Consider the following 26,802-nt stretch of genomic DNA (forward strand, 5'->3'; position numbering starts at 1 on the left):
TGAACTCGAAAAGTTTGATGTGATCGTCTTTTATTTCTCTCTGTTAACACCAGCCGTGTGTCTGCTTCTGCAGAGAATTGAGGAGATTATGAAAAGAACAAGGAAGAGTGAAGTGGAGCCTCCATCTGCTGCTCCAGGTAAATGGATGTAACACACACACACACACACACACACTACAAAACGAATGACTTAATTTTCCACGCCAGTGCAGTTCAGAGTCCTTTTCCCTGTCGTCCTTTGGATGGGAAGCGTTTTTGAAAATCTAATTTCTCCACCACGATCAGGCCTCTCTGTGAAATTGGATGTGATAACTGGCAGCTGCAGTGTGACTCAGCAGTGTTACACAGGTGGTGGAACAGCACCTCCTGATGGGCGGAGGTGGGATAAATAGCCAACGCTGAGGGGAAAAACTGCAGCGCTCGCTGAACTCTCTGACCTGAACGGACTCGCGTGCCGACGCCTTCATCAGCACAGCTGAAGTGAATCACTCTGTAATCACCGCAGCTTTACACTGAAGCAGAAAGATTATGATAGAAAACATTTATAAGGAACATTGTTACACTCCTTTCACTGGCCTCGCCGGCAGGGAGTTCCACCTGGTTTTATGAACATCTTTTAAATACTTTAAACGTAACCGGTGGTTCTGAACTGAAGGAGAAACTATTAAATGTATCAGGAAATGTTTAAGTAGAGGAAGCTGAACACCAAAGCATTCAGGGTGCCTGGTTTTTATTCTCCCCCACGCATCATTATGTGTGTAAAAATGGTTTGCACTAACAGTTGACTGAGGGTGTAAAACTGCTTTTTTAACAGGAATGATTTTGTTTGTTTATTTGATATTTTTAACCATGCACAGAAATATCGAAGTCATAAGAAACTACAGTGTCTTGTACTAGATTTAGCTGCTGGCTCATTTCTATCTGCAGTCACTGGGGAGGGAGGACGCAGAGCGCTGTGGCTCATGCCTAAAACAAAACCTGTAATAAAATCACAAATATCCAGGAAGCCTCGGCTCAGCTCGTTGTGTTCGAGGGCCGGCGGGCTGTGAGGTTTGCAGTGAAGTTTAATTAATGAAGCCTTTGTTGATCATAGTTTCAGGAACGCTGTTGGCTTAAACCTCCTACTCTTAGTGGTTAAAGCCGCTCCCTGCAAATAATTATGAAGCAAGATAATCACCCTGAATAAGGTAATGTGATCATGACGTGCATTTATGTGCATCCAGCGTCTGAACAGAGTAAATCATTTTTGACATGCACAGAATTGTCGAGTTTTCTGGAAAAGTAGGATTGTGATTTGGATCTCTGGATTTCTGCTTTCATCCTCACATTGCTGTGATTTCTCACATTTCTGACTTTGTCGTATTTCGTCTTCCAATGGACCTACCTTCTCACTGATGTCATCGTTTGACGTAACAGACGTGCAGTTTGGATAGTTTCACCCCGAAAATCAAAAGAAGTGTTTAAGTGGACATCAATTAATGATCAGTGTAACTCGATCGGAAAGAGATTTTTATCCACAGTAACGTGATCGGATCAGAATCTGGTGTGTTTACATGAAGCATTTTTATTCCAGTCAGACTTTTAATCCGGTTACTTGTGTCATTGTTTGAAGAGTCTATATGTTAACGTCTGATGAATATTTCTGTCTGAAGTTTGGTCTTGAATTTTTGAAAATGTGGAAATAAAGAGATCCTTTGAAAGTCTGCAAATTGAGACAGTTTCCTCCCTTTAAGAAGCGTAAACTATGTATTTGGGAAACTTTCAGCCTTGGTGGAGGTTTGGAGTCTCCACTGTTTCATCCGGATGCTTGTCACCACTGATAGAGGTGGAACATCTGAAAAAGGGTGCGAAATTTACTGCAACTATAAAGCATTTCTCAGGATTCATTTTCAGGAAGTGATGCTGAACTGTGATATCTGAAGCCGGGATCAAACCTTTAGCACCTCTTTTATAACCTCGAGTAAAGACTTCCTGTGTATGTTGGCAGCAATCGAGGTGCGAGGTGAAGGTGCTGTCGCCCCGGAGGAGGACGCCGCGACTCCCGCTGAAGCCCCCGTCATCATGCTGGGACCCCTGGAGAAGAGCAGTGTGGACGAGCTGTCAGATGGGGTCCAGTCCATGGACGTGAGGTAGGTCTCCCCAAAGCGTGACCTGTTCCTTCCTCCTCATCTCATTTAGTCAACTGTCTGCATCTCAAAGGTTTCTGACACCCCAACAACTGAGAACGCTTACAACTCAAAACCACGAACCAGAGGAAAAAACAGGACTCAAGTGCTGGGATTTAAAACGTGGGAGCATCATAATGCTTTAGTTTGGCAGTATGTCATAATATTTTATATTAACTAAAATTCTTTTCTTTGCCTGACAGAAGCCAGCGTTCACTCAATTTAGTGTCAGGTCAGCTCTCATTCAGCACTCTGTGGTTGAGAGCGAGCCACTGGAGTTTTTTAAATCCCTTTTCATTACAACCTGAGCAATCATAAACCATCTATAGCTCACATTACCTCTGATGTACAGCAAGGGTCAGTCTTAGGTCCTATTTTATTTCCTATTAGCAGGCTTCCCCCAGGCCTCTACATTTATCCAGAACAGTCACGTGTCTTTACGCAGCTACACAGAAAACACAGACAAAATCGATTGATCTAAATCACATCAACTATTTTGATCATTGCTGCGGCTCTCTTCCCAAATTTGATATTTATGTGTGAATATCTATGGTTCAGTAAGACTAGAAGAGCTCTGCAAAAATCCTAAAATGTTATTAAAAGGAAAAACATAAAAATTTCCTAAAGCCAAGCTGATCAGCTGACCATTACTCTTTGATCTCTGAATAGCTAATCTGAGCTGCTGTGACATTACAACAAGGAGGTGTTTAGCCCTGCTGATCACCTTTTCATTTACTCTGTAATCCATTCATCGTCTTCTCATCTCACGTCTGGTTAAAGGCTTCATTCTTCATGTCCACAGCCGAGCCTGATGTTTGTGAGATCAAATACTGCTCATTAAATACTGACGCTGCCCGTCGAGACGCTCTAATAAACTAAATGTTGTGTCTCTGTCATCGTTGTTCCTTTAAGCTCTCCATCTGTCTCCATCAGTCCAGTGTCCAGGGATGAGCCAGCGAGCGCCCACGAGTTCTCGCCGGTCACCGAGGGAACAGACGGCTGCCCGCTGGGGCACCTGATGGACGATGACGCCCCGGGGCGAGGGCAGCAGCAGGCTGCAGAGGTGCAGCCTTACCCCAAAATGCAGGCTGGAAGCGGGGTCGGAGACCTCAACAAGAACCTGCTGATTCACGGCTACAGCGCCGCCTCCGAGTCGTCCCAACTCATCCACAGCGTCGGCCCGAGCAAGCTGGACATCCAGTAGCCAGGTAACAGAGACCCCCCGACATATGGCCCTTTCACTTCTCTCTGTCTGTCTTCACTGCTCTACTCCATCCAGTAAAAAGGCAAATACTCAGTTTTAGACGATATGATGCCATAGAGAGGATTATTTCTACTATAGTCATCCCAGGTTAAGAAGCCACCTGCTTATAAGGAGCAGCCAATCAGAAGATATGAAGGCTAATACAGAGGCCTGTAAACATCTGGACCGTGCACACAAGTGCTGTTATATTTAGAAGTCATCCATTCATGACATAAACACAACATGTTTTTTATACAAATACAAAATAATTATTTAGTGCTGTAAAGTGGTTCTAGTTGACTTTGAGCCTTCAGGCTCCTCCCTGCATGCTGCAGGTGTCTCTGCTAAACAGACAGAGAGGATGGCTGCTGTCAGCCTGCAGCAAAGTTTACAAGGAATCTGACAAGTGTAAAAATATGACAGATTAAACCAGCAGTTTATCTGCAGACAAACGGCTTCAGTTTTTGTTCTTAATTAAACAGTTTTGTCTCTGTTGTAAGATGAACAGGTGGTGGATGAGACTGACATTTAAATCTGTTGATTAGACGTTTTAATAAAGGTCTCTTACACACTTTTTATGCAATTGTGATAACAGTACAGGAAAAAGGGACCGTACGAAAAGCACCATGATATGAGTGATTACACTTCTGTTATGTAATCAAACTTTTGAGCTAAGAAGACACTGCAGGACCTGAATCTCATGCTTGTAAATACAGTGAAACACACCATTGTCCTGCCTGCTTTCTTCTGTATGAAAATAACATGCATTTGTTTTAAAGTGTTGGGTTTAATATGTGCTTGTTGAACCAAAAGAATCCGGCTTTTGGTTATGTTGAACCCAAAACTTTACTTACGGACAGGGAAAAACAATATAAATATAAATATAAATACATAAAGTATTTATGTATTTATATTTAGTATTTGCCATACTGAAGTTCTTAAATGTCTCTTATCTCTCTTTTAGGACCTTTTTCAGGAGGCCGGCAGCTAAAAACAGGAGCCAGGAGAAACAGACCAAGAGACCAGAACAACAGTCATCATCTCCACAGGAAACGACTGCTGAACACCTGATTTCTCATCTGTATTACCAAACCACACACACGCATCACTGTTAAGCTTCTGGCCACATTTTAGGGCAGTGCAGGTGGGCAATTACAGCTCTGAGAAACACAACACAGTTTGACCTAATCATGCAGGTAATGTGATATATTTATATATATGTGAATATTATGTTACAGAGTGAAGTTTAGGTCACAGTTTATTCGTCTAAAACCCAAATAAATTCAAACTTTGTGCTGTAAAACTTGGAGCTACTTCCCCTCCACGCCTGAATCCAGTATTTCCCAGCTGCACTGCCGCCAAACATAACTCGCCCGCTTTAATCTGTCATCTCTGCTCTTGAAACCGTTGTAAATAGATGTTTGAGGCGGTCACAGTGGGGACAGGAAGCGGCTCTGTAGCAGATGATCTGGAGGAGAGCCGTGAGACTGATGCTGTTGTGTGAATCTGTGTGTAGCATCCTCAGCTTGCCGAGCTGTTTTATGGCCGTGGTTGTGGGTTCCCGTGTGTTTATCCCACCTCTGACCTGCTCTGCTGTAGATTTCCTTCCATCCTGACGCAGGAGAAACCATCAGAAACTGAAACGATGAACCCGCTGTCGACCCGTAGCCTTTAGCTGTTGTTTCTCTGCCGCTCATCACTGGACCGATGGACCGATTTGAGGACTAGCAACAATCAAACACGAGGAAAAAATGCGACCCTTCTGGGGGGAAAATGCTACATGTCTTGTAATTTAATGTGCGGGCGGGGGGATATTGAGACAGCGTGTTGTGTATTTGTCTGGCACTGACTGTAACCACGCAAGCTGCAGTTTATAGTGTGCACTTACAGTAGTTGTATGTTTGTTACACCGCTCTGAAGACGCTTAAATCCCCAGCCCACGTCCCCGAGTCAAATATACCTCACCGATTCAGAACAGCTTTCACCACCTCACAGCTCATCACCTCTGAGGCCTTAAACCTCTGTGCAGTCAGCATCCTCCCCGTCACCCTCAGGCACGCCCACTTTCAGCTGATTTTAAAGGCCCGGAGGAGGCCTTTAAAAGGAGGACGAGAACCACAAACACTCCCTGAGGAGGCGTTTTTGCCCTTTAGCTCACACACAACAGGAGATAACCTGAAAGTAAAGGTTAATCACTGTCCAGAAATATTAGTGTTCATATCAACAGGTAAAAAACTCAATAACCAAACTCATATTTATGGACATTTTAAGGAATTTGAGCTACAGAAAAGCTTTAGCCTTTAAGTCATGGTAATCGCTTTCTTTCCAAGTTCCTTAAATCTTTATTGTTAATTTTTATTTATTCTTGATTTAATGTATGTATGTATGTATTTATTTATTTATTTATGGTTTAGGTTTTTAGGTCCTTAGAGAAGATACTGGTGTAATCTTCAGTACCATTTATTACAACAAAAACAAAACACCTAAATTTCCAGAAATGTTGCAGAAGACACATGCTTGGTGTCATGAACAGTTGTACATTTCTTTTGTTTTTTTTACTGGATGAATAAGATCATTTATTATTTTGGCATGCACTGCAGTGTAAGCCTGTGCAGACACACTACAGAGGTGGTGGTTTGGTTTCTTGCTGTGGGAACCGAGGCCTCTTCTGCTTCTCCAAAGCACCACACAGAGGGGAGGAAAGCATTTCCCCGTCACCCCAACGACCTCCAGCGCATTGATTTTTATCATCAGCTTCCCTCCACGTTTGCTCACTGCTCCTCCAGATTGTGCTGAAACGCATCGTCAGAGGGTCCCCCGGGTCCCCTTGTGTATGAAGTAGACATAAAGGATATAATGTTTATTCTAATCTTACTTAAACTCTGTGACACTGCAGCTTGGTGGAATATATCATTGTAAATGTGGTGCATGGAAAACTGCTGAAAACGAACAATAAACTTCATCAAGCCATTCGTGTCAGTGAGCTGGATAAATAAACTAGTGAATGGAAAACTGAATCATTAAGGAAGTAAAGGACATGTTTGAGATGTTTAGTCTTTGACCTTCATATGAAAACGATCTAGTGTAGGGCTTAACGCTTTTCTTTATCATTATATCTCACTGTGTGTTGACTTGATGCTGCACTGAAATTAAAAATCACCTGCAAAAACTGGATGGATTATCTTTTTTTGATTTTGTTCCTGACCCCAGAATCAGCTTCTGCATTATTTAACCTCCCAAGACCCGAGCTCTTTCATAGCATGCATTTTTATTTTCTCTTTGCTGTTTGGGCTGATTGGGACCTGATGAATGTAAAAGAATTTTTTTCTTTTTTACCTGATTTTTGTTTCCGAGAAAAATGAGATCCACATACGAGGACATTCGCTTTAAGTTTCGAAAGAACAGTGGCAGTGTCCTTGTAAGTGGATATCAGGCCCTTGTTAAGCAAAATTTAGTATTTTGGTTTGACAACCCAAAATATCATGTCCACATATGTGGACACCAGATCGCAGGAGGTTAAAACAGATTCAAACTTCCTGTTGGGGTTTTCAGCCTTCAGCATGAAAATGATTTTGATGGAGATTTTTAAAACACTGACTTCTGGATTATAGCAGCATCAGAACCACAAAAACGATCAAATCTGCAAAGCTTTTAACTAAAGGGAAAGGTTAATGATTTTCATTAATGCCAGCTGCGGCCTCAAGGCTGGAGCTGAACAAAACACCCAGATAACGACTGTGTTTATACTGTTCCCCCCCCATTCCATGCAAGGCCACCTGGGTTGGCTGGAAGACTGTTTACTTAGCCTGGCGGGCGAAGGACACTGTCTCAGCTGAACTCTGGACACACACATACACTGATATGCACACACTCATCCCCCCTCCCTTTTCAAACGCCTTCGATGCTTGTGCCCTACCAGGGAAGATGGCAGTCGACTGGACCAGCGCAGACACGCTGCAGGACCGGATGCGCTGTCTACAGCGGCTCTCTTACCCTTTACCCTCCCCTGTTGCTTGTCTTGTGTTTCTATGGTGTATTGATAGTCATGTGCTTTTGTGCTGAGGTGTTTTTTCTGTTATCAAACTGTTCTCCCACTAGGAGCTCAGTCTGAGTGGAGTTTTTTTTCTCCTCCTCTTACCTCATGTTATGTATTTTCGTTGTTTTTTTCCTATCAGCCTACCTTTCTGACATGTTTCCTCAATGTGATGTTTGTGTAAAGTTGGTCAGAAGGTTCCTTTGTTTTTTTTTGTTTTTTGTTTTTTTGGCCTGTCCCGTTTGGCTCTTTTGCATCAGAATTATTGTCTAAAGGCAAAGAAAGATGCCCAACGGATTTACTTTACCAAACTGACCATCCCAGCCTTGCCATAATGGTCCATTTGATTCACCTTTTATTGTTTATTTTATTTTCACTTACTGAATACGGGACAGACTTGACTGGGGGAAAGAAGGGGAGAAAGAAAGAGAAACAGCTGAGAAGAGGGACGGGGGAGAAGGGCAAAAAACAAAAACCAACAGAATGAGCAGAGAAAGAAAAAAAAATGCATATATCAATCACCTGGATCACCTGCTGAGAAAGAAAAAAGAAAACAAGCAGAAGAGAACAAGAGTAATAGAATAAACAACATCACAATGATATATGGGAATATGACAGTAAATACTAAATATTAAACATTATTGTGCAGCACATAAGATCAACAGAACACAGTGTGCTTTGAGGTAGGAGCCAAAAAGGGTGTAGTTTGTGGGTGTGATCACCCGTGTGTACACCTGTGAGCATGGACGCGCTTGTTTTTTTAAAAGGTTCCTTCATGTAATGATCTGCTAGAGGGTGTGGGGGGGCCACAGCCCCATCCACCAGGGCATGAAGCAGGTATGGAGGAGATCAAGACTCCAGACATCCAGAGGCCCCCAGAACACAAGAGACCAAGGAAGACCAACAGAGGGGCAGCCGCGCCACTGTCCCAGAAAGAGCTGAGGAGAGTCCCAGATGAGGGCTCACTCAGCAGCCGCGGAGCAGAAGCCAGGGGGAGTTGCAGTGACGCGCCCGTGAGCTCCGCCGGCAGCCAGCCGTGCCTGAGTGACCGAGCCCCAGGCCGAGAGGCCGGGGGCACCCCACCTCCGAAGTGGCCCGAGCGAGCCCCAGGCTCCAGGCCCCGATAAGCGGCCGCCAAGGAGTGAGCCGGTGTGTACCTGGACGCCCATCCCCGGACACAGAGAACCACCAACGCACCGATGTCTGAGGGGGTCCGCCACTGGCAGGGGGAGTGGTTCCTTTGTAAGTGCGCATGCGCCATTAGCGTGCTGCCTGCTGTAACCCTAATTTCCTTCTGATTCTGATTTAATTGGCACACAATCTTCATCTATTAGCTGCTCCTTTTGGGGTCACACAATCCATCAATACATCCATGAATCCTCTCTGTGGTCATCCTCTTTTCCTCCTGCCTGGCAGTTCCAGCTATCCACTATCTTCACTCTCCATCCTCTGCACATGTTCAAACCTTCTCAGCCTCGTCTCTCTGACTTTATCTCCGGCCTGAGCTGTCCCTCTGAAAAATCATAACATCTCCAGGTTGGCCTCCCCCACTTCGTCTCCAAGCCAAACATCACAGCAGGTCTCACCACCATCCTAAACCTTTCCATTCACTCTTGCTGCTATGATTCTGTCACAAATCACCCCTGAAACTCGTCTCCAGCCACTCCACCTTGCCCGCACTCTCTTCTTCACCCATCTTGTGCACTGTTAGCTGCTTTGGATGGTTCTGTGCTCAATTTTCTATTCTGACTTCCGCCTGCTCCCTACTCTTACAACGTCATCTGCAAACATCATATTCTGCAGAGATTCCTGCCTGACCTCATCGTTTTGATATATAATCCGTTTCATTTGTCTGTTGTTAACAATCTAAAGTTTGTGTGAAGGTAGGTACCAAAACAGCTCGAAGGGATTTAATTTGGATGAAAATCGGGCCACGGTCACGGCAAATATGAAAATCAGTAACAACCTTTTATTACCCACAGTTTACTATTGATCAGTTCACAACAATATAGTAGGCTTTGGTGGACATGAGTACCCAGGTTGGCGAAGCTTTTGACCTTGACCTTCATTGTAAAAACCTGAATCAAAGTTAACCTTGAAAAAAAAAATCTATATCATATGAAAAGGGCATAAAGAGAGCTGTACAAAACTATACAAAAACACCCCAGGGCATCACAATGATGCCATAATGTCACTGTATTGGATTAATCCGGTTGTTCAGTCTGACGTCACTAGCTGTGTCTGGGCCTAAACTCCGCTGCAGGTCCATATATCAAACGATCACTATGGCATTACTGAGAGTTGAAAAACTGTCTAAAGTCTTTCATCTTTAATAAAATGATCAGCGTTCTGCTCTACCAGGTGTAACAATTGAGTTTAACATCCAGGCATCCATGAAAACGGAATTTATGACATTTAACGGAGGTAGAAGTTAGCAGGGAGTTAGCTCGCTAGTTTCTATCTAAATACAATATAGCATGTCCTGACTGCGGGGTTTTGGAAACAAATTAAAACGTACAGCTCTGTTATCACTTCCAACATAAATGAAGACAGAAAACTAAACAGCAGTGACGTTTGTAGGGTTACTGAAGTTGGGCTAGCTGGTATATAATGATGTGCTACGTGACTGCTAGCGACACAGCTATGTTAGCATAATATAAACAAGCTAACTTTTTTTCCACTCGATAAAAGTTACCGTGAGTGTTCTCGGTGGTCAGGAACAAATGTAATCGCATGGCAGGATGCTGTAAAAGGACCAAACTTCAGCCAGGAGAACAACTGAGATAATCCATCCACAATACGAGGTTAGTCATTCATATACTGCTGCATGGGCTGGGCTGTAGTTACATCCTAAGGTTTTAAAAACTGAGCTTAAATAAATGATTAGCGGTAATAAAAGCCGAGGGAGGTCAACAGTGATCACTGACTGTTTTAGGAGCTTTTTGAGATCAAATAGAAGAAAATACAAAACATTAAACATGTTAACAACACAAAAGCCATATTAAACGCAGACTACTTTAGACCCGGAAGTAGGATTCATCGCGTCATCACTGAACAACTGGATAGCCCAAACGACTACAGGCCTGTTGCACTTACGCCTGTAGTGATGAAGTGCTTTGAGAGACTGGTCTGTCAGCACATCAGGGCCGGTCTGCCTCCCACTCTGGACCCCCACCAATTTGCCTACAGGACAAATCGTTCCACCGAGGACGCTATCACCATAGCGCTCCACACTGCGCTGAGTCACCTGGAGCACAGAGGAAGCTATGTGAGAATGCTCTTTCTGGACTTCAGCTCAGCATTCAATCATATCATCCCGGAGATCCTGGTCCAGAAACTGTCTCACCTGGGACTCTCCACCCCCATCTGCCTCTGGATCAAGGACTTCCTGACAAATAGACCACAGTCTGTCAGACTCGGCCCCCACCGGTCCAGCACCATCACACTCAGCACCGGGTCTCCACAAGGATGTGTTTTGAGTCCCCTCCTGTTTACGCTCTACACATCCGACTGCTCCCCTACCCATCTCTCAAACACCATCATAAAGTTTGCGGATGACACCACTGTGCTTGGACTCATCTCAAGGGGGGATGAGTCGGACTACAGAGATGAGGTCAACAGACTGACTGAGTGGTGTTCAGTTAACAACCTCCAACTGAACACCACGAAAACTAAAGAACTTATCTTGGACTTCAGGAAGGACAGAGCAGACCCGGCCCCACTCTACATCCACGGGAACTGTGTGGAGAGGGTACACTCCATGAGGTTTCTGGGCGTGCACATCTCTGATGACCTCTCCTGGACTGCAAATACCACGGCGGTGGTAAAAAAGGCCCAGCAGCGTCTCCACTTTCTGAGAGTGCTCAGGAGGAACAACCTGGAGGAGAGGCTGCTGGTGACATTTTACAGAGCCACCATAGAGAGCATCCTAACGTACGGCATAACAACATGGTATGCAGGGTGCTCAGCTGCAGACAGGAAAGTACTGCAGAGGGTCATCAACACAGCCCAGAAGATCACTGGCTGCTCTCTGCCCAGCCTGGAGCTCACTGCAAACTCTCGGTACCTCAGCAGAGCTGGCAATATCATCAAGGACCACTCTCACCCCAGCAACCAACTGTTTGAACTACTACCGTCAGGCCGACGGTACAGGTCACATAAAACCAGGACAAACAGATTCAGGGATAGCTTCTTTCCCAGAGCTATCACCGTAGTAAATAAGCACAAAAACAATTGAACCTATTCCATACCGTCACTGTCATTATATTATGCTGCTATTCATACTGTCATTATATTAATGCTGCTATCCTGTATATATTGTACATACTATTGTTTGAGTACTTACGATTGTTTTTTTGTACTTTTTATATTTTACATTTATATTTATTATTGAAACTTGCACCAAGGGAGTGGCACTCCAATTTCGTTGTACTCTGTACAATGACAATAAAGGCTATTCTATTCTATTCTATTCTAAAAACATCATAGAACATCAAAGTTTAGTATAGCCCTTGCCCTTTGAGATTTGCGCTCTCTGAGTAAGTTTGTGTTTTAGAATCTGCCACAACTAAAACACAGACTAAAGAGGGAATGGAAAACATTCCCCTCATAAAAGTCCAGCAGCCAGTCTCCTCCCTTCACATACAACATACAAAATAAATGCAATAAAGTAAAATAAGTATAACTTTTAATACAAAATTAGAAAATAAAATTACATAACATAACAAAAATATTAATTTCAACAAAGCTAATATTATTTGTTTTAGTCTGTTGATATTTTGTTTTAGTTTTCTAAACTACAAGAAACGACTTATTTAAACTGTTATTGATTATTTCTTCACTTTAATTTGATTTTTAATTACAATAATAAAATATTCCAGCTAATATAAATAAATAAATAAAGTATCTCTATCGTAAATATGGTATAATAGCTTTCACTAAAGTTGAAAATGTAACGGTGTCGCTGATATTTAGCACATATTTTTAAGAGGGTTTAAGCCATCTTATTTTGAAAGGCCCGTGGCGGAAGTGTTGAGCTCAGGTTTTTTTGGCGGATCTTTGGGAGCAAATGTCCACACAGTCTCTTTATTTACAGTGTTTAACGGAAAGAGTAGCACGCAGCTGGCGTTTGGTTAAATTTAGCGACAGATAGGATTGTAATCTCGGTTTGTAATCTGTTATTTGGTCGTATTTTGGTGCGTTTATCCTTGTTTTTTTAGCTAGCGTTGTTAGCCGATCGTTGGCCTGTCGCGCGTCGCGGTCAAAGGTAAGAGAACTGCGTAGCATTAGCTGCTAACCAGCGTTATCCTTGTTTAGTTTAGGAAACATGTGTGATGACATGCAAGACGCTCTTTTTGATGCTCTTTAAAGCAAAAAGCTCCTCATACGGAAACAGAGCTGTGGTTTGTGTAACATTAAAGAAGAAGGGGCGTTTTTCGATTTATCGGCGTGCCCCTTAAAGCACCGCTGACCCTGATGTTCCCGGTGATCAGTGAGTTAACTGTCTTAGTTTGTAGAAAATATTCAGGTTGGTGTCATGTGAGACCTGCAGGCATTTATCCAGTCTGAAAACCTACATTACAGATGGTTTGGATGAGTAATCGATTAATGCAGTGGATACTGGTTAACTTTATTTTTGATGGGAGTAGTTAATGCATGATTATAATATTTAAGATGGGAGCCCTACTAATGTTAACTTAAGCTTGTTTAGCTTATGCAGAGTAACGTTAAAAGATTCTTATTTATATATAGCTGTGGTAGCAGTTAGACTTTTAATAACTTTGTCAAATCTATTTTGCTGAGCTAGTGTTTCCTGAGTTACACGATTTTAAAATAGTTTGGCTCATATTTGTATATTAGAAACAGAGTATACATACTATGGTGGAAAGTGTCAGGTGTCGGCCCACCTCTGTCCAGTTGTTCTACACCAGTGCGATGTTGTTGTAAGCGTATGTGTCCAATATTTTAATAACCACGTTTCTTTGAACTTTTTGAAATCATGCCTGCAGTGAAGTTTAAGCCCTGTTCAAGCTTTCTTGCAGAAATGAATGTTGAAAGGCTGAGTTTTGTCCTCTGCACCTGCTGCAGAGTTGACTGTAAAATTGGGTGTTGTCCCAGCACTCTTGATGTTGTAATAAAATGCTGTTCTTTCCTTTAAGGTTGACAAAATGTCAATACCACGGTCTCGATCACCACATTACAGGTAAATACGCTGCACTAACTGTGCTTTTATTATACAGCCATTCTAGCGTGTGACTGTAGTGTTTGGTTACTTGGGGAATATTTTATACCGTCTGGTGTTCCCACGGGGTCATTTTTAGGACCACTGCTGTTTAACTTGAGAGGCACAGTTATGTTTACCTGTCTCCACCCCTGTGTACGCACAAGACAAACTGATGCGATCACTGGTGCTGAAGCTGAGAGTCTGGAAATTTCAGTTGCTGACCTTATTTTCCAAAATCGGCTCTAACTGTGCTGTTGTTCTGTTTTCTATCATCTAAAAGTATTGAAAAAGTTTGGAGCTTTCTGTTGCATAAGGTCGATGGAAATCTGGCCTGTACTTTTTTTCCACTTGACTGTGTGGAGATACAGAAATCATTTTACTGCTACAGTATATCCTTTATCATTAACATTGCATTATGCATTAAACTGTTTATTGAAGCTACTGGCATCATATTAACCTTTTTAGTACAGGTGCAGCTATAATCATTGTATACACATTTTATGTTGTGCTTGTGAAGAATTGATGCTCAGTCTATTTAAGGTTTCAAGCTTTGTGAGCACGATGTCTTCACAATCTATTGTGTAAGTGACTTGGAGCAACAGAAGGTTAAAACAGCATTCACGCTGACAGATACATATAATATAAACATAGGCCAGGCCGAAGGCCAGGAATTCATTTAGCTTCTAACTGCGTTTGAGCTTGACAGGTAACAAGTGACAGAAGACAGGTCAAGAAAAGGACAAGCCCACAGGGACCATCTGGGCCTGAAACTAATTGCCATATATGGAAGGTGTGATAGAAAGAGGAACGTCTTTGTCTGTTTTTTAGATATTTAAGATATCTAAAATTGTTGCATTCGATGTTCATTTGACGCATGAAGGTGCGTTAACCCTGACATTAAAAAAGTAGTCTCAAGCGTGTTCTTAGAGGCGGATCTATGCTGATGTGTTGCAGTGTACATCTTCCCAGGCATGTGCTCAATAAATCATCGTTTGACTGAATTTTTCTGGGCCAGTGTTGTTCCTTGCCTCAATATTTCAAATCGGGACAACTGCAATGCTCTGTTCACGGGAACATTGCAAAGCACCGTAACCAACTTTATCTGGCATAGTTCTTAGCAAAAAGAAATCTGACCATGTCACAGCTGCACTGAGGTCATTATTTTGGCTTCCAATTAGCCTTAAAGTTGGTTTTAAAATTTGAAAAGTTGATTTTAATGTCCTGTATGGTGTGAAACCTTAATATTTCTCAGACAGTTTTATATTTTATAGTTTAAATAGTTCTGACACACTATCATCTGTTATTGGGTGTACTCCAACACAGCTCAACTCACAAGTGTTCAATTTCTACTAATTGTATTGATTTTAAGTTACTGTTCTTGTCATTTTTACTGGTATATTGTTTTTCATTACATCATTACATTTTTAGAAATGAATCAGATTTTTTAAAACTGGTAATTGCAGTCCTTATTGTTTTGAATATACAGTGGAACCCCGACTTATGAAATTAATTTGTTCCAGAGGGTCTTTCGTAAGTCAAAATTTCCATCGCCTTTTGAGTGAGGCGATGCTGGCTGAAGATGAAGTTCTTGGTGGAGGAGGAGGTGGCGGAGGTTGAAGAAAGCATATGTATGCATACATACGTATGTGTACATGTACATAACATTATGGGATTTAATTTAAAAAAAATTTAATTTCTATTTCGTTACGTGGGCATTTTGCCGTACCATGGGTCTTCGTAAGCCAGGGTTCCACTGTACTTATTTGCTTATTTTCTTACACTATCTTGCTAGTGTTCTAGATTGTACTTCCAAGTGAAGTTATGCTTCCCAAAAACTGATTTAAAATTATTTTCTAGATGCTGATGCATTAATTCCGGTGCTATCTGTTTCTAAAATGATATATATATATATATATATATATATTTTTTTTCTATGTTCACTTTTTCAGGAGGTTGCCATTGGAGGAACCTGGCTTTGATCCACACAGACCAAGTGGAGATCTGGATGGGATTTCTATGGACAGAAGGGAACGCTTTCGGAAAGGTTCTGAAGAAATCAGGGAGAACTTCAGTGAAGACATGTATCCAGAAGGGCAGAGGAGAGCCCCTCCATTCACAGATGACCATCGATTTGAACGTCAGCCTTACAAAGACCGGGAGGAGTTTCACCACAGGAGGTTATCACCCCGCCATGATGTACGCTATGAAGAATGGAAGTTTCCCCCAGTGAGAGATGGAGGATTTGATGGAGATAGGAGAAGAGAAGGGTTTAGAGAGGAATTCCAGAATTTTGAACACAGGAGTCGGTCGCCTCCGAAGTTCACAAGGGAAAGGTTGCCACCGACACCGAGGTCTAATTCAGACCAGAGGGATTCGGGGATGGGCTGGAAGAGAGAGGAGCAGGTCAGGGATCGGTGGAGGTTCACAGACCTCAGTCCCAGTTTGAGGTCTGACGACCAAAGAGTTGGAGGAGATGGGGAAAGAGGGAGGAGATTCACTCAAGGTCCTAATAGAGGCAGACAAAGGGAAAACCCACATCATGAGAGGGGCCTCCCTTTTAAAAGACAACGAAGAGAAATGGATGACGTCAATCATCCTGGGTAAATTTTAAGCAAAATGCTTTGCAGCACTATCGGGAAATGAAGAACGTAGAAGATTCCTATCTTCTAATTTTCTGTAGCGCAAATTTCCTCACTGTTCATCTTCATGCCTTAATTTCACTAATGCACTACTCTAGTGTTAAATATTGCATGGCTTATAGTTTCTTACCTTCTTTCTGAGAAATGTAAAGTTCTTTTTGTCTTATTTTGACCTCTTTTCATTATTTGTGTTATCAGTGATAATACATTAATGATTACATATTGATTCATTTAGGTTTGATTATTTCCAGTCTGAATTTAAAAGTGAAGATGTTGAACCGCCTCCTCTTATGCCACCACAGGTCCAGGAATGAGAAGGACTTTGGGGAAAAGGGTTACTCAATGGAAGGAAGCAGACATGAGTTTGGTGAAGACACTCGGGGAAACCTCCCCCACGGAGACGGTCGGTACTCGGGGCCACTTGTCATTGAACACGATCATGGCATCCGAGACAATAGAAAGCTGCCACGATGGGAAAGGTTTGATGACCACAGGGATCTCAAGCCTGAGTTTGATCGACAGAGGAAGCCCCGTCCAGGGGGCTCCTCTGAGGAGCTTTTTAGGAAGACGGGAACCAGGTTGGATGATCAGGAAGATCCACGAGAACACCGTTATCAAGGTAATTTGGGGGAATCAAACTATTATGAAACTAGGAGAAGCCCTGTGCTTCAGGACAGGTCAAATGCAGCAAGATATGGTGTTCAAGGTGGCCCCATGAATCACAGGGGGAGAGGTGCCACTCAACCAGCAAGAAGGAGGTACAACCCAAATCAAAGCGGACGGCCAGGACAACCAAGAAATCACCCACGCTTACAGCAGGCCTCCCAGGGATACCAAGATCTTCCTCGCGAAGAGCAGAGACAAGGGTTCCACCCCGTTAGGGAAGATTATGACGACGACACTAAAGATGAGCCCAACTGGGCAGAAAAAGACAAACTTCAACAGTGGGACCAGGAAAGGCCTAGAAGTCTGGAACGGCCCCCAAGGAGGGATTTGGACCCTAAAATGCCCCATTTGAGGCAGCAGGGATGGAGCAATCAGAAAGCCAATAATATGACGGTTTTAACAGAGGAAACGCTAACCATCAAGGTGGACATGAGTCGGCCCATAAACCAGAACAGGTAGAGTATTTTCTTTATCTTATCAAGGGTGAGGGGTGAAAGTTCACACTTTCTTTTCATGATCTTGTGAAGAAGAAAAAAACCCATGAAGCTGCCACATGGAGTTTGAAGACTGGCATTGAAAAAAGCACAAATAATTCCATGTCATCTGATATTAAAATTGATTTTGGATGAAATTGATTTGAATACTGGCAGATTCAGAACCAGTACTGGAAATGTGTTCCCTTATGGGGAATTAAAGGGACCTACCCAATCATATGTGCCGTTACCTCATACGGCTGGGATGCTTCATAGAAGTTTCTCCAAGGAGTCCATGTTCATTTAAAGTGGAAGTCACTCTCATGAATACTTGTGGACTGCAGGACACCTCAAGGAAAACAAAAGGAACTTCCAACTCCATGATGTTAGTCCCGAACCGAATATGGCCTTTATTTTAGGAAGCATGGTGCTGATGCGGAGTCTTCATTTGTGCTTTTCAGAATTCACCTGGAAGAAAATTTGCAACAAACTTGTTTCATTGAATTCAAGTTCCAGTCGCACAAATAAAGGAGTCAATTTTGCACTTGATTTATTTTTTTTAATGCGTTGAGTTAAATTGTGTAGATGAATCCAAAGGACCTGTTATTTCGTAATGAAGATGACTGAATCCTAATTTATCCCTTTTGAGGATGGAAAGGTGCAATTTCTACCCCCAACTCTGGATGATGTTTGATTTAAAACTGCTTTAAGAGGCATATTTACCTTACATCTACAACATTGTTGGTTTTTACTGATTGATGGACTTTGAAAGCTGAATGTGGGATACAAGACACAGTACTGACAGGATTCGATCAGCAGATGCAACTCCTGTGGGCGCTGGCAATCACACATGTTTTTCAGGAGGATCTCAGACCGTCTGAGTCTAAAGAAGAGTTTGCTACTGAAACCTACATTAAACCATGTTTTCTAAAATCAAAAAAAAGCGTGATGTGCACCCTCCAAACACCACCTCTCACTCCGTCATCACTTGGTAATATGGTGTCTTCGGTGTGCTGATAACATAAAGAGAGTTTTTGCTTCTGCTTTCTTTTGGAGCTGCTTGGAAATGAAAAATGATCCTCAGTGAATTTAGGATTTGCCTCGTATGTGCATTTAAGGACACAGTCAGTGACATCTGGACTAATGCTGTTGCTACTGGAAGAGGAAATATCTGTTCTTTCTCTTGTTTTGAAAGGGAAGTTGAGCAAAACTGGCAGTAACTGATGGTACTACTAAAAATAAACATGGAAACTCTGATATGCACTGTGATAAACCACACACCTTGTTGTCTAAATGCCAGAGAGGAAGTTCACTACAGCAAGCAAAAGAAGAAGATGATGATCTGAAGGCTCTGCCATGGAGAAAATGTTGGGAAACCATAAAATGAGACATTTTGCAGGAAGATGAGAAGACTTGGCAGCCATTGTTGGGCCACATACCAGAGATGACATTTAGGAATCAATGAGGAACCTGTGTGCACCAATCAGTTATGGGAAGAAGGAGAGACAGTGAATGGAGTCCTGCTCAGAAAGTGCATGCCGTGAGTGAGTTTTGGCCATTTCATGTTTGTGCGTATACAATCTTATTGGAAAGCGTGCCGAGGATCCAGATGCAAGGAATCGTCCAAGTAAAGGCAGGCACAAGCAAGTCCGTGTTTTGTGCAGCGAGCCATTGGAGTCTGATGGATCATGAAAAGAGTTCAACTTCACGGCCTAAACATTAGTTACAGGCTTTTTGAGGAGGAGACTAATGACGTGAATATCATCAACCAGCTAAAATAAAGGATTCATCATCATCATCATCATCATCACAGAAGATAACTGGGGAAAATGCACCCTCATTAACGCTTTGAAAAGATGGCGACGAAGCTATAAACCTGAATAAATTAGGAGCTGGAGCATTTCAAAGCAGCAAACATAAAAGGATGATTTATCCTGAAGAAAACTGAAGTGAAATTGTCCTTAGTTTAAGAAGAGAAAATAAATCCAGGAACATAATCTTCAGTGGTGACAGAAGAGAATTTTAGGCCTTGTCAATGGTTTCAGAAGACACCAGTAATCACTATTGTTGAAAGGAAAAATGGACTCCATATACAGAAAGATCACTAATCTGGATAACTGGAAACCTTCAATCACATCTGTTACCAAGAGGTTAATCAGCATCGTCCTTCGACAGTGAGGAAGCTTCTAAAAGAAGTAATCGTCAGGAGGAGGATACGAATTTAAAGATTGTGTACAATCGGACACTTCTGTGTCGTTCCTCTTGAACCGTGACAGGACTGGAGAATCCAGCAGACAAGCGGATCAGATATATGAACTAAGAGTCGAAGATTTCATACGAGAAAAGAAGTGTGAACTTTCGCCCCAAGCTTTAGCTCACCTGCCAGTTATATAAAAATAAATAAATAAAATAAAAAAGTGTATATTGGGCTTCTCTGGCTTCTCCTTTAAGCCTTTTTAAATATCCATTAAAATGAATAAAATTGGTGTGATTCTCTGTGCGCTTAAGGGTGAAAACCTTCCTTTTTATTCAACCAAATAAAAGACTAGTTACTGTAAGCATTGTGATTTGTGGGACTCGTTAAAGGTAAGTTTACTGGGTAAGGTAACGACTTTTTTACTTAAGTGTGATTGGTACAGAAAGGAGTGTACATTTAAGATCCATCTTTTAAAAAACACTGCATTAAGTAAGGATGTAAACACAGTGTAGAAACTAAATATTAAAATGGCATTAAAGCTGATTTTCAGTGACTTAAGCCATGCTAAACAAATGCCGATTCCCTGGCCACAAGGATCATTTATCATGTGTTTATTCATTGTGTTTGTATCAATCTCCCTCTTTTCTTCCTCGTCCTGCAGCCCGCTGTGTTATTCCTCAGACAGGCAGCTCTCTTTAGATCTGGTCAATGTTGGTCGCCAGCGTCTGGACTTCCTGCCCATGCTGGAGCACTCCGGCACATATCAGGAGACCGCCATGCACACTGGGACGTTTGCCCAGGAGATTATCACACTCGTGCACCTTGTCAAAGGTTAGTACTGCATGTTGCACACAGGGCCTGCAGATATTTTCTGACAAAACAACAAAAACTAGGTCCAACAATGAGCGGCACAGTGTTTGTGGCAATAGATTTTGGTAGGTGAGGTTATTGCACTCCTTGTCTTCCTCCTAACACTAGTTGGAGGCTACACAGCTTAGGCACCCACAGGTGGTCTTTGCATTGCTCTGCAGCATCAGCCAGGTTAGGCTACCAGTACATGAAACAGCTCTCCATGTGGTGCAGGGTCTGGTTAAAGTAAACCGCCCAGCTCACGTCAGATCTCCGGAGCCGAACCAGTCTGACTCTGGGATGAAATGCGGCTCTACTGGGAGCTTACTTTGTCTTCTTAGACATTAGCAGGACTTGCTGGTTAGCAGCAACTAAACTTTCAAAATAAGAGTAACGGGATTCTGTTGTTCTTTAGGACAGAGTAAAATTACAAAAAAAAGGATAAAAAAAAGAATAAAATCTAAATAAAAGGCACCGAGCAGCATTGATGTGCGTGTAATCATATAGAAGAAAGCTGAGCTAAGAAGTGCAAATAGTCGTACAATTGGTGTGTTTTAAGTGTGTGTGGTCTGCATTTACAGAGCAGTATTTCAGAGGGGATGGGATCACCCTGAATCAGCGCTTCTCAGCTCCACAAGAAGGCAGCTTTTCTGAAGAAGAGATGGAGGAGCTGACGTCGGACGAGGGATTCGAGTCAAACCAGTAGGTGGACAGGCATAAAGTTTGTTTACCTGCCGAAGTAAAGTGATGGTGAAAGCAGTACATAAATTATAAGAAATATCTTCCTTTTTCTTTACAGACGCCCTAAAAATGACTCTAAAATCTTTTCTCTTGGCTTTCTCCTTCTTGTCTGCAGAGGTTTCAGTTTGGATATGAACTCGCTGCTCAGTGACGACAAGCCTCTGTTCTTCTCGAGATCAACACAGGTAAAAAAAGAAAAGAGAAATAAAGAAATGCACTCGATACTAGAGACTATTGGGAGCTCTGGTTATGAATGATTCATTAATCCTTTTGGTAAATTGACCTCAGGGCGTGAGGCTGCAGCCGGTGCGAGGTCCGGGTGACCTGAGGCACGACCTGGAAAGGAGGCGACAGGAGAAACTGGAAGGGGTTAAAGTTACAATAGCTGGGAGCACTATGTCACAGCGCCCCCTGGGTGCATGCAGGTGGGTTTTAACCCAAGTCTTCTTATCAATCACTTGACAATGTTTCTGTAGATGCTGTTTTTGGCAGAATATGTTCATGTGCAATCGTCAGAAGGGCAATCTTTCTTAGATTAGGTGCAAGGAGGTAGTCCTTGTTACGTGGACCCTCCAGAGCACAAAGAGGACTCTGGTCACGAGCGTAGCAAGGAGTGAGATCATTACTGGAGAGCTGAATGGACATCATGATGTTAGTTGTTGGTTTTTGTCCTCTAGTCACATGCTGGATGGCATGTGCATGTACTTTTTAGGTTGATTAAACATCTGTGCAGCAGGTCAAAGTACAGTCTGCTTATGGGGAAACATCCCTGCACCCCAAATTATGGCAAAAAAACAAAAATAAACAAACGTGAGTGAAGTCAGTAAACATTCCTTTGAGCTCCACGAATCAATAACTCATAAGATAATGTTGTAAAAACTTGGTCCAAGCTCCACCAGTAGCTCTGATTTCACGCTGCAGCCCACTGCACTGAGTTTCTGTTGTTTACACATTTTTATTAGCATTATTTATTAGCCTGTAGGAGCATAAAAATGGTCCTTTTTTAACAAAGAGTCAAATGGATTTGTTTAGCTTGGAGCTGAATGTCTTTTGGAGTCACTCGAAGAACTCTTCAAAATAAAATGACCTCAGTTTGTCACAAACAGCATGAGACAAAGAAAACATGTGAAGAAGTCAAACAGGAAGTGAGCTCCCAGTGAGCCAGGCTTTATTTATTAAGCTGATTTTTGGTATTCAAGGTGTTTTACCTGTGGTCATGTCATGTGACCTGACCTGCAGTAGGGCTTTTATTCTTTCTTGTGGTTTTCATCAATGGCTCAGTGGGATGATAATGGATAGCTGCCCCTTTAGCAGGCTGCACCTGGTGTCTGAAAGAAGAGTCGACGCATGTATTAAAAAGATGTTTGTTTGCCTCCAGATGTTTTCTGCACATTGACATTTGACTCACTGTTGTGTTAATATAACTGTCATACTGTACCAGCTGCACTTTAAAACAACCACCGTGGGCCAACATGCTGTACAGAGGAGTAAACGCATAAAAACAGCAACGAAAAAGACCAAAAATAAATAGAATACAATAAAATCAACACGTCAAAAGCCAAAGACAAGATGTGGAGAAGGTTGAGGGCCATCCAGGCTTTAATGTCTTTAGGACACTTGAGTACAGTCAAGCACAATATCCTTCAGTTTTAACTGAAGTAAAGTTTCTTTTATTCTTGTCACTGATTAAATAGTTTTGAAATGTGTTTTTGTTGTCAGTGATCCAGTAATGGGATACAGTGACAAGATGCCTCATGTGGACCACAGGAGACGAGATGGAAGCACGGTGAGCATTAAGAGCCGGGTTACAGCGAGTCTCACCTGGCTTAGTCATGTGACACGTTTGGTGATGACTTCCTGAAAAGGTCAAAGTGGGCGTGTCCCAATCCAGGGACTTCATCCTTTGAACGCTTGAAGTCTGAGGCTGTTAAATGGGACGGTCTAGTTTACGATGTGCTGCCCAAGTTGCCTAGAAATCCTTAGACTTTCCGCCAGAAGTGTTTTAAACAGCAAAGGATGAAATGAATTAAATTTTGTATTTAATTTATTTATTTTTTTACTTTTACTGATTTTTTTTTATTTTTATTTTTGCCATGTTAAGTATCTTAAACTGGGATTAGCTGATGTGTCTAACCCTTTAAAGCCGATCAGAGCGGGCACGCTCCGTTTTGCGTAACTATTTTTAAATCCCGGTAGCTCTGCAACCACGTGAGCTGGCGCAATAATGGTTTTTGCATATGAAACCGGAGGAGTTGTACTTACATCTTATGCCATCAGCTTGTCCTCGGTCACGGTTTCCTTCCACATAAAGCTTTGCAAAAACTTCATAAAAAGCACTTGCAGCAACAAAAACATAATATTCCAGAAACACGCTTTGCCGATCCGATCAGCTGTTCGTAACACTTCCTACGTCGGAACAGACGTCAGCGCAAACTATCGCATGTCTGCCATTTCCTGCCCAAAACGCAGAAATGTAGTTTTTTACCTTCAGGGCTTTATGAGCCTATACTGTTGTTTTTAAAAGTTATGTTTGACTTTATGACTTTCTGTGTTGTTTCTGGGATGCTGAGGACTCATATTGCACTGCTGGAAATAGTTTATTTTGATGCTGTTTTTTTTGCAAATTTGCACTATAATATTTATTTTAGTTTTTCCTGCAGTATATAAAAATTGGTGTATTTCAAAAACAAAACCATGAAGACACTTAAAATAAATGTCCTGTGGTGGGAAACTAGTTTGTGCAACTTTTTTGTATTTACAGTTTTCAGGGATGAGCCTCTTAAATTTCTCTAACTAGAAATATATGTTAAAAAAAACAAAATCGATTTTCATTTTTTTGTAGTTTATTGCACTTTTTGCAATTTATGTAATTGCTATGCATGTAATGCAGACATATTATTATAATTTGGGGTTTAATGGTTGTATTGATGTATAGCAACTTGAAATGCTCCCACAAATGGCTCCACAGCATGTAAAAATATAATATAAGCTCTGGCCGACTTGGTTCTGTGGAAGGTCTTAAAGGGATAATTAAAACCTTAGAGCAGTGAAACGTGTCCCTGTTTCAAATACAGAGCTTCAGTAAAGATTCAGGGCACATATTTCTGTTTCATATCATTTCAAATCTCCATCTCAAAGACAATTTTTACAGTGTCTATATGGAGGTATTGTATATACAAGAGACAAATATTGTTCTTTTAATATATTGGTGTCACTGTGTTTGTCTTATATGACTAAAAAGAAAATTCACAAGCTATAAAAGCTTAATGTAATCGTCCCTTGAAGGACGCCGTCCCTGAACTGTGTCACTGCCAGTGACTTGGGTCTTTTTCTGCTCCACAGGGACCGAGGAGAGGAGCTCTGAACAGGCTGAACGCAGGCGCCCAACACGGGAACAGTCGCTTCGGCTTTCAGAAACAGAACTTCCGCAACAGCTCTGCAGGTAAATTTAACAAGATGGCTAAAAGAAATGAAAAGTGACGAGTGGCTGATCCTCCTCACTGCTCATATTCTCAGGGTTTAAGGTCGTCTGACACTGATGGTCATTTCTGTGGTGAATAAATACTGTTTTTAACCAAAGCCACACACCAGCTCTCATGTTAAAAACATATAAGAGAAAAAAGTTTTCTTTTAAAAAGATCACCTTTTTCCTTCCGTACAGCATGTGTGCTCGTGTTGCTGTCACCAGCAGAAGCTCCTCCCTCTTTAACCCCACCTCTCAGTCTTTATTCTGACTGCCTCCACCTGGAGCTGGTTGTAAAGCTGCTGAAAGGCAGACGTCACAGCCGCGGCTCGCTGCTATCTGAGGCTGGCTGTGACACATTTAGTCGGCTTTATTTGGTTTGTCCCCGTTGTGTAACGGACCGTAAGCTCCTCCCCTTCTCCCTGCCTGTCTAAGGCGCTCGGTGAAGTGGGATATTCCCTCTGAACTTTACCCTGCTGACACATTTTAATCAAAGGTGGTTTCCTCACCCGCCCACACAGATCAGCTTCCTGGATCTCGTCCAATCCAGTCTTCTCGCCTCATCTCTTTCCAGTTCGACCAGTTAAATCCTTGTTTTTTTGGTTTATTCTTCACCCCCCTATTAGCCTGGAGTTTCTTTCCTTTTTTTGTCTGACCTCATCTTTCTGTCCCCACCTCCACAGGTCCAAACTGGTGACCGGGCTCCTCGAGTGGTTTCCGTTTGCATTTATAAAACCAGCCGTTCTCGGGCCGACCTGCGTCCATGGTAACATGTCGGATGTGAAGAGGCCTCTGCTGTGGCGGTGTTTTTGCGACGGACGCAGCAGACTGAGAGATGAAGTAGAAAAATGTGAAATGCTGATTCGTGCAGCGCTGGTCTGTGTTTGCACCTGTTATGTTGCTTCTTCTCCCTCATAATTTGATTTGAAACCATTTCAAAATGTCTTTGTGTTGTTGGTGAGAGTCTGAGAGTTTCCTCACGAACAGGCTCGTTTTTACCCGTCCCTGAAAGTCTGTTTGTAATGAACGTTTCTGTGTTTTGGTGACAGGTTTTGTTCTTTGTCCTTGTTCTGTGTACACATTTCACGCTGCTCGCCGAGCGGTGCTGAACAAATAAAACGTTTGTTTTTAAATCGTGTCTGTCGCTTGATTTTAAAAGTTACATTTTATTTCTGAGGGAACCCGTACGCAGAAAAACATATTTGAGTCGTTGGGGTTTTGAAAGCGTTCAAACTTGTTGAGAAGGACAAACGAGTTAAACTGTGCTTAAAGTGAACCTGTGTGCTCAGCCAGAGTGACATCATTAACCACACTTAGGGACAAACGCTCCTCAGCTCCCAGTCAAAGACGCACCGAGGGTTAGAAGAAAATGGTCCAAATAAATCAGCTTTTTCTCTTCACACATGTTCTGGCATCCATGAAAAATGAGGTTTAGTAAAATCGGCAAACACAGAAATCCTGAAAAATGTGTCAGTGTTGTGTCGACATGCAACCGACAGCAAAGAACCAATTTTAAATGATATCTTTGCTTCTAGCAGCCTGTCACAAAAACGTCGTTTGTTTGGATTTTTTTCCTTGAATGTATTTTTTTAAGCCAAAGATCGATTAACAAACAGCTGCTAGTTGCAAACTCAGAATAAATAAATAAGGAAACTGAACAAGCAGAGGCAAAAGAACAAAAACGGAACAAACCTGTACAGCAGATGTCTACACTCATGTCCTTTAAATGTAGGAAAAGTCCAGCAAAGCTCTGAGTGATGAGTCCAAATTTGAAATTTTAAGTCACCGGCAGTATGTTTGGAGGTCAGGAGCTGCAGCCATCTGTGAAACACTGCGAGGGTCATATTTGTGGCTCAGTTTCAGCCAGCAGCGTTGGTGATCACGTCACAATCGATGCAGAAAAGTGCCTGTCGGATTTTGATCCACCCTGCGAGACCATCTGGAAAGCATCTGATTGGTAAAGTCTTCATTTTTAAGCGTGACCCCAAACACAGCACTGTCAGTCATGGATCAGCCTCCCCAGTGTCCGGACCTCAACATGATCACAAGAACAGAAACATCCAAAGAAGAGCTTTGAATGTTCTTCATTAGCCCGGAGGACTGTTCCTGAA

At 42.3% G+C, this 26,802-nt stretch overlaps 2 protein-coding genes across 8 annotated transcripts in view; both read left to right on the plus strand.

The window, feature by feature from the left end:
* map7d2b (MAP7 domain containing 2b) overlaps positions 1 to 6,581 on the plus strand; it is a 32,369-nt gene extending 25,788 nt beyond the window's left edge. For 4 of the 5 annotated variants that reach the window (XM_085468950.1, XM_085468952.1, XM_085468953.1 and 1 more), the window contains 4 exons: positions 74 to 137; positions 1,987 to 2,128; positions 3,077 to 3,372; positions 4,372 to 6,581. In XM_085468950.1, coding sequence (XP_085325076.1) covers positions 74 to 137; positions 1,987 to 2,128; positions 3,077 to 3,368 — 498 coding nt within the window. In that variant the 3' untranslated portion in view covers positions 3,369 to 3,372; positions 4,372 to 6,581. The remainder of the gene's footprint in view (positions 1 to 73; positions 138 to 1,986; positions 2,129 to 3,076; positions 3,373 to 4,371) is intronic. The other variant, XM_085468951.1, reaches the window with a different exon arrangement.
* A 5,881-nt stretch (positions 6,582 to 12,462) lies between these two features.
* LOC146702226 (uncharacterized) lies at positions 12,463 to 25,824 on the plus strand. Of its 3 annotated transcripts, none has more exons than XM_085468943.1 (11): positions 12,463 to 12,706; positions 13,599 to 13,642; positions 15,613 to 16,263; positions 16,605 to 17,423; positions 20,300 to 20,469; positions 21,069 to 21,189; positions 21,344 to 21,413; positions 21,517 to 21,653; positions 22,948 to 23,014; positions 24,571 to 24,670; positions 25,375 to 25,824. In XM_085468943.1, the coding sequence occupies exons 2-11, from the start codon at positions 13,608 to 13,610 to the stop codon at positions 25,386 to 25,388; spliced, it is 2,184 nt and encodes a 727-aa protein (XP_085325069.1). In that variant the 5' UTR covers positions 12,463 to 12,706; positions 13,599 to 13,607; the 3' UTR covers positions 25,389 to 25,824. The 3 variants fall into 3 exon arrangements, with proteins under 3 accessions (XP_085325069.1, XP_085325071.1, XP_085325070.1); XM_085468944.1 differs by lacking the exon at positions 12,463 to 12,706 and adding an exon at positions 12,714 to 12,931; XM_085468945.1 differs by lacking the exon at positions 13,599 to 13,642.
* Positions 25,825 to 26,802: the final 978 nt, after the last annotated feature.

Source organism: Copadichromis virginalis, linkage group LG9 (assembly GCF_057382275.1).
Source record: "Copadichromis virginalis isolate Kocher_CV1m ecotype Utaka linkage group LG9, C_Virginalis_male_GT1.1, whole genome shotgun sequence".
In the NCBI taxonomy this organism is placed as follows: Eukaryota; Metazoa; Chordata; class Actinopteri; order Cichliformes; family Cichlidae; genus Copadichromis; species Copadichromis virginalis.

What these genes read in the sequence shown, in the direction of transcription:
- LOC146702226 (XM_085468943.1), top strand. Translation starts at nt 13,608, where the DNA reads ATGTCAATACCACGGTCTCGATCACCACATTACAG. An exon ending in GAGGGATTCGAGTCAAACCA is followed by an intron (nt 21,190 to 21,343) that starts GTAGGTGGACAG and finishes TCTTGTCTGCAG; the next exon opens with AGGTTTCAGTTTGGATATGA. An exon ending in TCTTCTCGAGATCAACACAG is followed by an intron (nt 21,414 to 21,516) that starts GTAAAAAAAGAA and finishes AATTGACCTCAG; the next exon opens with GGCGTGAGGCTGCAGCCGGT.